This window comes from Oenanthe melanoleuca, chromosome 25 (genome assembly GCF_029582105.1).
Source record: "Oenanthe melanoleuca isolate GR-GAL-2019-014 chromosome 25, OMel1.0, whole genome shotgun sequence".
In the NCBI taxonomy this organism is placed as follows: Eukaryota; Metazoa; Chordata; class Aves; order Passeriformes; family Muscicapidae; genus Oenanthe; species Oenanthe melanoleuca.
In genome coordinates, this window is record NC_079358.1 from 7,530,695 (window position 1) to 7,543,505 (window position 12,811).

The following is a 12,811-nucleotide window of genomic DNA, read 5'->3' on the forward strand; positions in this document are numbered from 1 at the left end:
AGGTGCCCTCAGGTGTGTCCCAGGTGTGTGCCCAGATGCCCCTAGGTGTGTGCCCAGGTGCACTCACCTGGTGGTTGAAGTACAGGAAGCCTTTGGGGCAGCACAGACCCTCCCCCAGGTGCCCCCAGGTGTACCCTAGGTGTGTCCAGGTGTATCCCAGGTGCCCCCAGGTATAGCCCAGGTGCCCCCAGCTATGTCCAGGTGTACCCAGGTGCTCCCCAGGTGCCCCAGGTGCGCTCACCTGGCGGTTGAAGTACAGGAAGCCCTTGGGGCAGCACAGACCCTCCCCCAGCTGCCCCCAGGTGTGCCCAGATGTATCCCAGGTGCCCCCAGGTGTATCCCAGGTGCCCCCAGGTGTATCCCAGGTGCGCTCACCTGGCGGTTGAAGTACAGGAAGCCCTTGGGGCAGTTGACGTTGTGGAAAGGTGCGAAGGATTCCACGGGGCCGTCGATGCCCATGGGGTGCAGCCGCAGCGCCCCCCGACCTGTCAGCAGCATCCAGTGCGGGGACGGGCCGCAGATGAACACCTGGGCAGGTGAGACAGGTGAGAGACAGGTGAGACACCTGAGACAGGTGAGGGACAGGTGAGAGACAGCTGGGGACACCTGGGAATGGGGGACTCAGAGCACCCTGACCCGTGAGAAGCATCCAGTGAGGGGAGGGGCCACAGATGAACACCTGGCACAGGTGAGACAGGTGAGACACACCTGGGACAGGTGAGAGATACCTGGGGACACCTGAAACAGGTGAGAGACACTGGGAATAGGGACAGGGACATCTGGGAATGGGGACTCAGAGCCCCCCGACCTGTGACCAGCACCCAGTGAGGGGAGGGGCTGCAGATGAACACCTGGGACAGGTGAGACAGGTGAGGGACAGGTGAGGGACAGGTGAGATACCTGAGAGAGGTGAGGGACAGGTGAGAGGTGAGGGACAGGTGAGGGACATCCAGAGATCCCACAGCTCCCCTGCCATAGGTTTGGAATCCCCCCATAGATTGGGGGTCCCTGCCCAGTTTTGGGGTCCCTCCCCATAGATTTGGGGTGCCCCTCCATTAATTTAGCATCTCCCCCATAGATTTGATATCCCCCCAGAGATTTGGGGTCCCTGGCAGGTTTTGGGGTCCCTGCCCAGATCCCCCCCAAAAAAATGGGATCCTGCCATAGATTTGGGGTCCCTGTCCCATTCTGATGTCCCTGTCTGGTTTTGGGGTCCCTGCCCAGATCCCCCCCCATAGATTTGAGATCCCCCCACAGATTTGGGGTCCCTGTCCCGTTCTGGGGTCCCTGCCTGGTTTTGGGGTCCCTGCCTGGTTTCAGAGTCTCTCCCCCATGGATTTAGGATCCCCACTACAAATTTGGGATCACTCCATAGATTTGGGGTTCCCAGATCCATAGATTTGGGGTCCCTGCCCGGTTTTGGGTTCCCTGCCCAGAACCCCCCAATAGATTTGGGGTCCCTGGTAGGTTTTGGGGTCCCTGTCTGGTTTTGGGGTCCCTGCCCCGTTTTGGGGTCCCTGGCAGGTTTTGGGGTCCCTGCCCAGAACCCCCCAATAGATTTGGGGTCCCTGTCTGGTTCTGGGGTACCTGGCAGGTTTTGGGGTCCCTGGCAGGTTTTGAGGTCCCTGCCCAGAACCCCCCCATAGATTTGGGGTCCCTGCCCCGTTTTGGGGTCCCTGTCAGGTTTTGGGGTCCCTGGCAGGTTCTGGGGTCCCTGCCCAGAACCCCCCCATAGGTTTGGGGTCCCTGGCAGGTTTTGGGGTCCCTGCTCAGTTTTGGGGTGCCCCACTCACCCCTGAGTAGCTGTAGATGTCCTGGAAGTGCCTGAACCGGCCACGCGCCCCCGGGGGCCCCCCAGAGATTTGGGGTCCCTGTCTGGTTCTGGGGTCCCTGCCCAGTTCCCCCCCAGAGATTTGGGGTCCCTGCCCAGTTCTGGGGTCCCTGCCCCGTTTTGGGGTCCCTGGCAGGTTTTGGGGTCCCTGCCCAGAACCCCCCCATAGGTTTGGGGTCCCTGCCCCGTTCTGGGTCCCTGTCAGGTTTTGGGGTCCCTGTCAGTTTTGGGGTGCCCCACTCACCCCCGAGTAGCCGTAGATGTCCTTGAAGTGCCTGAACCTGGCCACGCGCCCCCGGGGACCCCCAGAGATTTGGGGTCCCTGTCAGGTTTTGGGGTCCCTGCCCAGTTCTGGGGTCCCTGGCAGGTTTTGGGGTCCCTGCCCAGAACCCTCCCATAGGTTTGGGGTCCCTGTCAGGTTCTGGGGTCCCTGGCAGGTTTTGGGGTCCCTGGCAGGTTTTGAGATCCCTGCCCAGAACCCCCCCATAGATTTGGGGTCCCTGCCCCGTTTTGGGGTCCCTGTCAGGTTCTGGGGTCCCTGGCAGGTTCTGGGGTCCCTGCCCAGAACCCCCCCATAGGTTTGGGGTCCCTGCCCCGTTTTGGGGTCCCTGTCAGGTTTTGGGGTCCCTGGCAGGTTTTGGGGTCCCCAGCAGGTTTTGGGGTCCCTGGCAGGTTTGGGGTCCCTGCCCAGTTTTGGGGTGCCCCACTCACCCCCGGTAGCCGTAGATGTCCTGGAAGTGCCTGAACCTGGCCACGCGCCCCCGGGGCCCCCCCGGCTCCTCGGGGGTCCCTCCCGCAGCCCCCCCGGGCGCCGCCCCCGGCCCCTCCGGCTTCTTCCGCGACGGCTTCGGCTTCTTCTCCCGAAAATTGATCCCGTGGGGCACCTGGGGGGACACGGGGATCTCTTATTTTGGGGGTTTCGGGGTACAGGGGACCCCCAAAAATCGTCTGGGACCCCCCCGATCTCACCTTGCGGAAGCGAACCTTGAGGTTGCTCTGGCCCAGCTGGGAGTCGTGGGCAAAGGCCTCGTACAGGAGCAGCTCCTGCTCCACGTGCACCTGGGAACCCCAAAATCCACCTGAGAACCCCAAAATCAATCCCAGAACCCCAAAATCCATCCCAGAACCCCAAACCCCTCGTACAGGAGCAGCTCCTGCTCCACGTGCACCTGGGAACCCAAAAATGGGGTTAGGGGACCCCAAAATCCATCCCAGAACCCCAAAGTCCACATGGGAATCCTAAAATCCACCTCACACCCCATAAATCCATTCCTGGAACCCCAAAATCCACCTGAGAACCCCAAAATCCACCTGGGAACCCCAAAATCCATCCCAGAACCCCAAACCCCTCGTACAGGAGCAGCTCCTGCTCCACGTGCACCTGGGATCCCCAAAATCCACCTGAGAACCCCAAAATCCACCTGAGAACCCCAAAATCCATCCCAGAACCCCAAACCCCTCATACAGGAGCAGCTCCTGCTCCACGTGCACCTGGGAACCCAAAAATGGAGTTAGGGGACCCCAAAATCCACCTGGGATCCCCAAAATCCACCCCAGAACCCCAAAGTCCACATGGGAATCCTAAAATCCACCTCACACCCCATAAATCCATTCCTGGAACCCCAAAAACCACCTGAGAACCCCAAATCCATCCCAGAACCCCAAACCCCTCGTACAGGAGCAGCTCGTGCTCCACGTGCACCTGGGAACCCAAAAATCCACCTGGGATCTCCAAAATTGGTCAGGGGGACCCCAAAATCCATCCCACAACCCAAAAATCCAAGATCCCAGTGCTCCCAGTGCCATTCCCAGTATCCCCAGTATCCATTCCCAGTATCTCCCAGTATCCCCAGTACGGTGTTACCAGCAGGAAGGGGCGGCTCTGGGCCCGGCCCAGCCCCACCAGCAGCAGCTCTCTCACGTGGGGCAGTTCATTCCCAGTGCTCCCAGTGCCATTCCCAGTATTCCCAGTATCCCCGGTATCCCCAGTGCCATTCCCAGTATCCCCAGTACCCCCAGTATCCGTTACCAGCAGGAAGGGGCGGCTCTGGGCCCGGCCCAGCCCCACCAGCAGCAGCTCTCTCACGTGGGGCAGTTCATTCCCAGTGCTCCCAGTGCCATTCCCAGTGCTCCCAGTGCCATTCCCAGTATCCCCAGTATGCCCAGTATCCCCAGTATCCGTTACCAGCAGGAAGGGGCGGCTCTGGGCCCGGCCCAGCCCCACCAGCAGCAGCTCTCTCACGTGGGGCAGTTCATTCCCAGTGCTCCCAGTGCCATTCCCAGTGCTCCCAGTGCCATTCCCAGTATCCCCAGTATCCCCAGTATCCGTTACCAGCAGGAAGGGGCGGCTCTGGGCCCGGCCCAGCCCCACCAGCAGCAGCTCTCTCACGTGGGGCAGTTCATTCCCAGTGCTCCCAGTGCCATTCCCAGTGCTCCCAGTGCCATTCCCAGTATCCCCAGTATCCCCAGTATCCGTTACCAGCAGGAAGGGGCGGCTCTGGGCCCGGCCCAGCCCCACCAGCAGCAGCTCTCTCACGTGGGGCAGTTCATTCCCAGTGCTCCCAGTGCCATTCCCAGTGCTCCCAGTGCCATTCCCAGTATCCCCAGTGCCATTCCCAGTATCCCCAGTATCCCCAGTAGGGTGTTACCAGCAGGAAGGGGCGGCTCTGGGCCCGGCCCAGCCCCACCAGCAGCAGCTCTCTCACGTGGGGCAGTTCCCTCTCCCCCCTCTCCTCCTTCCTGGGCTCGGCCGGCTGCCCGAAGGACGAGTCCACCAGCACCCGCTGCCCCACGGGGAAGTTCTTCACCAGGAACACCAGGCGCCACTCGGGGACCTGGTAAATCTGGGGGGAAATTAATAATAATAGTAATTAATAATGGGGATTGATAACAGGGATTGATAACAGGGATTGGTAATGGGGATTGATAATGGGGATGGATAATGGGAATGGATAATGGGGATAATGGGAATTATGGGCGCCACTCGGGCACCTGGTAAATATGGGAGTTAATTAGTAATAATAATAATAATAATAATTATAATAATAATAATAATAATAACAATAATAACAATAATAATAATAATAACAACAATACTTAATAATGGGGATTGATAATGGGGATAATGGGAATTATGGGTGCCACTCGGGCACCTGGTAAATCTGGGGGTTAATTAATAATTAATAATAATAATTAATAATAATAATTAATAATAATAATTAATAATAATAATAATTAATAATAATTAATAGTGGGGATTGATAACAGGGATTGGTAATGGGGATGGATAATGGGAATGAATAATGGGGATAATGGGAATTATGGGCGCCACTCGGGCACCTGGTAAATATGGGGGTTAATTAGTAAATATTATTATTATTATTATTACTATTATTATTATTATCATCATTAATAACCATCATCATAGTAATAATAATAATAATAATAATAATAATAATAATAATAATAATAATAATAATAATAATAACAATAACAACAATACTTAATAATGGGGATTGATAATGGGGATTGATAATGGGGATTGATAATGGGGATTGATAATGGGAATTATGGGCGCCACTCAGGCACCTGGTAAATCTGGGGGGTTAATTAAAAATTAATAACAATAATTAATAATGGGGATTGATAACAGGGATTAATAATGGGGATTGATAATGGGGATTGATAATGGGAATTATGGGCGCCACTCAGGCACCTGGTAAATCTGGGGGGTAAATTAATAATGGTGATTAATAACAGGGATTGATAATGAGGATTGATAATAGGGGTTAATAATGGGGATTGATAATGGGAATAATGGGCGCCACTGGGGCACCTGGTAAATCTGGGGGGTTAATAACAGGGATTAATAAAGGGGATTAATAATGGTGATGAATAAAGGGAATTAATAATGGGGATTAATAAAGGGAATTAATAATGGGAATTGATAATGGGAATAACAAAAATTAATAACAGGGATTAATAATGGAAATAGATAATGGGATTGAATTATGGGAATTAGAGGTGGCACTCGGGGACATGGTAAATCTGGGGGTTAATTAATAATTAATAATGGGGATTGATAATGGGAATGAATAATGGGAATGAATAATGGGAATAATGGGAATTATGGGCGCCACTCGGGCACCTGGTAAATCTGGGGGAAATAAATTAATAATGGGGATTGATAATGGGGTTAATAATGGGGACTGATAATGGGGATTGATAATGGGGATTGATAATGGGGATAATGGGGATTGATAACGGGGATTAATAACAGGGATTAATAATAGGGATGGATAATGGGGATAATGGGAATTATGGGCACCACTCAGGCACCTGGTAAATCTGGGGGTTAATTAATAATGGGGATTAATAACAGGGTTAATAATGGGGATTGATAATGGGGATTGATAATGGGGATTGATAATGGGGATTGATAATGGGGATTGATAATGGGGATAATGGGGATTGATAACAGGGATTAATAACAGGGATTAATAATAGGGATGGATAATGGGGATAATGGGAATTATGGGCACCACTCGGGCACCTGGTAAATCTGGGGGAAATGGATTAATAATTAATAATAATAATTAATAATGGGGATTAATAACAGGGATTGATAATGGGGATTGATAATGGGGATTGATAACGGGGATTGATAATGGGGATTGATAATAGGGATTGATAATGGGGATGGATAATGGGAATGAATAATGGGAATGGATAATGGAGATAATGGGAATTATGGGCACCACTTGGGCACCTGGAAAATCTGGGGGAAATAAATTAATAATAGGGATTAATAATGGGGACTGGTAATGGGGATTAATAATGGGGATGGATAATGGGGATAATGGGAATTATGGGCACCACTCGGGCACCTGGTAAATCTGGGGGGTAAATTAATAATAATAATTAATAATGGGGATTGATAATGGGGATTGATAATGGGGATTGATAATAGGGATAATGGGAATTATGGGCACCACTCAGGGACCTGGTAAATCTGGGGGGATTAATAAGAGGAGATAATAATGGGGGTTAATAACAGGAATTGATAATGGGGATTGATAATGGGGATTGATAATGGGGATGGATAATGGGAATTATGGGTGCCACTTGAGGACATGGTAAATCTAGGGGGGATTAATAATGGGGTTAATAACGGGGTTAATAATGGGGATTGATAATGGGGATTGATAATAGGACTTAATAACGGGAATAATAGAAATTATGGGCGCCACTCAGGGACCTGGTAAATCTGGGGGATTAATAATTGGAGTTAATAATGGGAATTAATAACAGGCATTAATAATGGGGATTGATAATGAGAGTTAATAATGGGAATTACGGGTGCCACATGGGGACCTGGTAAATCTGGGGGGGATTAATAATGGGGTTAATGACAGGGTTAATAATGGGGATTGATAATGAGGATTGATAACTGGAATAATGGGAATTACGGAGGGAAAATGGGAATTAATAATGGGAATGAATAATGGGGATAATGGGAATTATGGGCACCACTCAGGGACATGGTAAATCTGGGGGGATTAATAACAGGAGTTAATAATGGGAATTGATAATGGGGATTAATAATGGGAATAATGGGAATTATGGGAGGATAATGGAAATGGGAATTACGAGGGAATAACAGGAATGGGAATTCTGGGGAGATAAGGGGAATTCTGGGAGGAACAATGGGAATTCTGGGAGGAACAATGGGAATTCTGGAGGGAAAATGGGAATTCTGGGAGGAACAATGGGAATTCTGGGAGGAACAATGGGAATTCCATGGAAGTAATGGGAATTACGGGTGGGAGGGGGGAACAGCGGTAATTCCAGTGGGAAACAACACCAACTGTGATGGGAAATGGGAATTACGGGGGGAAAACATTCCCAGTGCTCCCAGCCCCGTTCCCAGTGCTCCCAGCCCCATTCCCAGTGCTCCCAGTGCTCCCAGCCCCGTTCCCAGTGCTCCCAGCCCCGTTCCCAGTGCTCCCAGTGCTCCCAGCCCCGTTCCCAGTGCTCCCAGCCCCATTCCCAGTGCTCCCAGTGCTCCCAGCCCCGTTCCCAGTGCTCCCAGCCCCGTTCCCAGTGCTCCCAGCCCCGTTCCCAGTGCTCCCAGCCCCATTCCCAGTGCTCCCAGCCCCATTCCCAGTGCTCCCAGTGCTCCCAGTGCTCCCAGTACCTCCATGTTGCCGTTCTCCCTGGCCAGCACGCACCAGTGCGAGGGCTCGGGGCTGTGCGGCGCCGCCTCCCGCTCGGGGCCCGAGCGCCGCGGCTCCTCCCGGGGCGGGGAGCGCCCCGAGCCCCCCGAGTCCCCGTACAGCATCTCCTCCTCGTCATCAACTGAGTCACTGCGGGACAGGTACACCTGGGTACACCTGGGTACACCTGGGATACACCTGAGATACACCTGAGCCCCCCGAGTCCCCGTACAGCATCTCCTCCTCATCGTCCACTGAGTCACTGCGGGACAGGTAACCCTGAGCACACCTGAGATACACCTGAGATACACCTGGGCACACCTGAGCCCCCCGAGTCCCCGTACAGCATCTCCTCCTCATCGTCCACTGAGTCACTGCGGGACAGGTACACCTGGGTACACCTGAGATACACCTGAGATACACCTGGGATACACCTGGGATACACCTGAGCCCCCCGAGTCCCCGTACAGCATCTCCTCCTCATCGTCCACTGAGTCACTGCGGGACAGGGACACCTGGGTACACCTGGGGTACACCTGGGATACACCTGGGATACACCTGGGATACACCTGAGATACACCTGAGATACACCTGAGATACACCTGGGGGCACCTGGGATACACCTGAGACACACCTGGGATACACCTGAGCCCCCCGAGTCCCCGTACAGCATCTCCTCCTCATCGTCCACTGAGTCACTGCGGGACAGGTAACCCTGGGATACACCTGGGATACACCTGGGATACACCTGAGATACACCTGAGATACACCTGAGATACACCTGGGATACACCTGAGATACACCTGAGATACACCTGGGATACACCTGGACACACCTGAGATACACCTGAGATGCACCAGGGGTACACCTGGGCACACCTGGAGGGCATTTAGGAGGCCTGGGGACACCTGAGGGCCAGTCCAGGTGACACGTGGGGACAAACACCGACACATCTGCGGCCTAGGGACACCTTGGGGACACCCAGGGGACATCTGGGGACACCCAGGGCACACCTGTGCGCTCACCTGAGGTCCTGGATGAGCGTCTCGGCCTCGGCGTGGGGGCGGGGCGGGGGCTCCTCGCGGGGGGCGCGGCTCTCGGTGGTGAACATTCCGGAAACGTCCCGGTACAGGCAGAGCGCGGTGACACGGGATTGCTGAAATGGGGACATGGGGACACTCAGGGGACATTGGGGACATTCCGGAAACGTCCCGGTACAGGCAGAGCGCGGTGACACGGGATTGCTGAAATGGGGACATGGGGACACTCAGGGGACACTGGGGACAAGGGGGATATTGGGGGGATTGGGGACAATGGGGACATTGGGGACATTGGGGCACACTGGGGACACTGGGGACATTCCGGAAACATCCCGGTACAGGCAGAGCGCGGTGACACGGGATTGCTGAAATGGGGACATTGGGGACACTGGGGACACTGGGGATATTGGGGGGACTGGGGACAATGGGGACATTGGGGACAGTGGGGACAGTGGGGACACTCAGGGGACACTGGGGACATTGGGGATATTGGGGACAATGGGGACATTGGGGACACTCAGGGGACACTGGGGACATTCCAGAAACATCCCGGTACAGGCAGAGTGTGGTGACATGGGATTGCTGCTGGGGACATGGGGACACTGGGGACATTGGGGGGATTGGGGACACTCAGGGAAATCAGGGACACTGGGGACACAGGTGACACTCACGTGTGACACGGGCGGGTGTGGCAGTGCAGGGTTGGGGACATTGGGAACATTGGGGACAGGGTGACACGTGTGACACGGGCGGGCGTGGCAGGGCAGGGTTGGGGATGGCAGGGGACATTGGGGACAGGGTGACACTCCCGTGTGACACGGGCGGACGCAGCAGGGTTGGGGATGGCAGGGGACAGGTGAGGGGGTTTGGGGACACAGGTGACACTCACGTGTGACACAGGCGGGCGCGGCAGTGCAGGGTTGGGGATGGTTGGGGACATTGGGACATTGGGGACAGGGTGACACTCACGTGTGACACGGGCGGGCGTGGCAGGGCAGGGTTGGGGATGGCAGGGGACAGGTGAGGGGGTTTGGGGACACAGGTGACACTCACGTGTGACACGGGTGGCTGCAGCAGGGTTGGGGATGGCAGGGGACAGGTGATGGGGTTTGGGGACATTGGGGACACTCGTGTGACACAGGTGGCTACAGCAGTGCAGGGTTGGGGATGGCAGGGGACAGGTGAGGGGGTCTGGGGACACAGGTGACACTCAGGTGTGACACAGGCGGGCGCGGCAGTGCAGGGTTGGGGATGGTTGGGGACATTGGGACATTGGGGACAGGGTGACACTCACGTGTGACACGGGCGGGCGTGGCAGGGCAGGGTTGGGGATGGCAGGGGACAGGTGAGGGGGTTTGGGGACACAGGTGACACGTGTGACACGGGCGGGCGCAGCAGCGCCAGGCGCGGGGCGCGCCCCCCGTAGGTGTCCCCCTTGAGGGTGAAGGTGGCCAGGTGACCCTCGGCGCTGAGCAGCACCCCGAAGGGATCGGCCACGGCGCAGTGCACGATGGGAGCGCCCAGGTCCACGGGGACAAAGTGCAGCTGGGTCACTGCGGGGACAGCAGTGTCACAGTGTCACCAGTGTCACAGTGTCACCAGGGTCACAGCAGTGTCACCAGTGTCACCAGTGTCACAGTGTCACAGTGTCACAGTGCACGATGGGAGCGCCCAGGTCCACGGGCACAAAGTGCAGCTGGGTCACTGCGGGGACAGCAGTGTCACAGTGTCACAGTGTCACCAGTGTCACAGCAGTGTCACAGCAGTGTCACAGTGTCACCAGTGTCACAGTGTCACAGTGTCACAGTGCACGATGGGAGCGCCCAGGTCCACGGGCACAAAGTGCAGCTGGGTCACTGCGAGGGGACAGCAGTGTCACCAGTGTCACCATGGGATCACAGCAATGTCACCAGTGTCACCAGTGTCACAGTGTCACAGTGTCACAGTGCACGATGGGAGCGCCCAGGTCCACGGGCACAAAGTGCAGCTGGGTCACTGCGAGGGGACAGCAGTGTCACAGTGTCACCATGGGATCACAGCAATGTCACCAGTGTCACAGCAGTGTCACAGTGTCACAGTGCACGATGGGAGCGCCCAGGTCCACGGGCACAAAGTGCAGCTGGGTCACTGCGGGGACAGCAGTGTCACCAGTGTCACAGTGTCACCAGTGTCACAGCAATGTCACAGTGTCACAGTGTCACAGTGCACGATGGGAGCGCCCAGGTCCACGGGCACAAAGTGCAGCTGGGTCACTGCGGGGACAGCAGTGTCACCAGGGTCACCAGTATCACAGCGTCACAGCAGTGTCACCAGTGTCACAGCGTCACAGCAGTGTCACCAGTGTCACAGTGTCACAGCAGTGTCACCAGTGTCACCAGTGTCACAGTGTCACAGTGCACGATGGGAGCGCCCAGGTCCACGGGGACAAAGTGCAGCTGGGTCACTGAGGGGACAGCAGTGTCACCAGTGTCACCATGGGGTCAGTGTCACCAGTGTCACAGCAGTGTCACAGTGTCACCAGTGTCACAGCAATGTCACAGTGTCACAGTGTCACCAGTGTCACAGCAGTGTCACCAGTGTCACAGTGTCACAGTGCCACCAGTGTCACAGTGTCACAGTGCACGATGGGAGCGCCCAGGTCCACGGGCACAAAGTGCAGCTGGGTCACTGCGGGGACAGCAGTGTCACCAGGGTCACCATGGGGTCACAGCAGTGTCACAGTGTCACAGCAGTGTCACAGTGTCACAGTGTTACCAGTGTCACCAGTGTCACAGTGTCACCAGTGTCACAGCAATGTCACCAGTGTCACAGTGCACGATGGGAGCGCCCAGGTCCATGATGACAAAGTGCAGCTGGGTCACTGCGGGGACAGCAGTGTCACCATGGGGTCACACCAATGTCACAGCAATGTCACATCAGTGTCACAGCAATATCACAGCAGTGTCACAGCAGTGCCACAGCAGGGTCACCATGGGTCACGTCAATGTCACACCCCTGGTGTGACCCCACACCCACGGGGACAGAGGACAGCAGGGAGTGGACAGCAATGTCACCCCCCGTGTCACATTGGCACCCCCAGGGTCACCCTGTGTCACTGCAGGGGACACGATGTCACCACAGTGTCATCCCCAGTGTCACCCCCGGTGTCACCTCATTGTCCACTCACCAGCAGGAACCTCCCTGGTGTCACCTGCTGCTGTCACCTGCCTGTCACTCCCCAGTGTCACCTGCTGCTGTCACCTGCCTGTCACTCCCCAGTGCCACTCCCCAGTGTCACCTGCTGCTGTCACCTCTCTGTCACTCCCCAGCTCAGTCTGGTGTCACTTCTGCCTGTGCCACCCCCTTGGTGTCACACCTGGGGACATTTGGGCCCCTGTGTGACTCCCTGATGTCACTGCAGGTGTGCCCAGGTGTGTCCCTGTCCCCAGGTGTGTCCCTGCCCCCAGGTGTGTCCCAGGTGTCCCCAGGTGTGTCCCTGTCCCCAGGTGTCCCCAGGTGTGTCCCCAGGTGTCCCCAGCTGTGTCCCCAGGTGTCCCCAGGTGTGTCCCTGTCCCCAGGTGTGTCCCTGTCCCCAGGTGTGTCCCCAGGTGTGTCCCCAGGTGTGTCCCTGTCCCCAGGTGTGTCCCCAGGTGTCCCCAGGTGTGTCTCACCGCCCTGCAGCAGCCGCAGCCCCAGCGGTGACACCTGCACGATGAACTGCCCCTGGCCCAGGTGTGTCCCTGTCC

General features: G+C 55.8%; 1 protein-coding gene across 1 annotated transcript in view; it reads right to left on the reverse strand.

Moving 5' to 3' along the window:
* Positions 1-12,811, reverse strand: part of CPSF1 (cleavage and polyadenylation specific factor 1) — a 44,126-nt gene that overhangs the window by 15,751 nt on the left and 15,564 nt on the right. Inside the window, 7 exon segments of the mRNA XM_056509941.1 lie at positions 376-528; positions 2,539-2,715; positions 2,801-2,890; positions 4,480-4,674; positions 8,028-8,196; positions 9,072-9,202; positions 10,461-10,639. Of these exon segments, the coding sequence (XP_056365916.1) occupies positions 376-528; positions 2,539-2,715; positions 2,801-2,890; positions 4,480-4,674; positions 8,028-8,196; positions 9,072-9,202; positions 10,461-10,639 (1,094 nt within the window).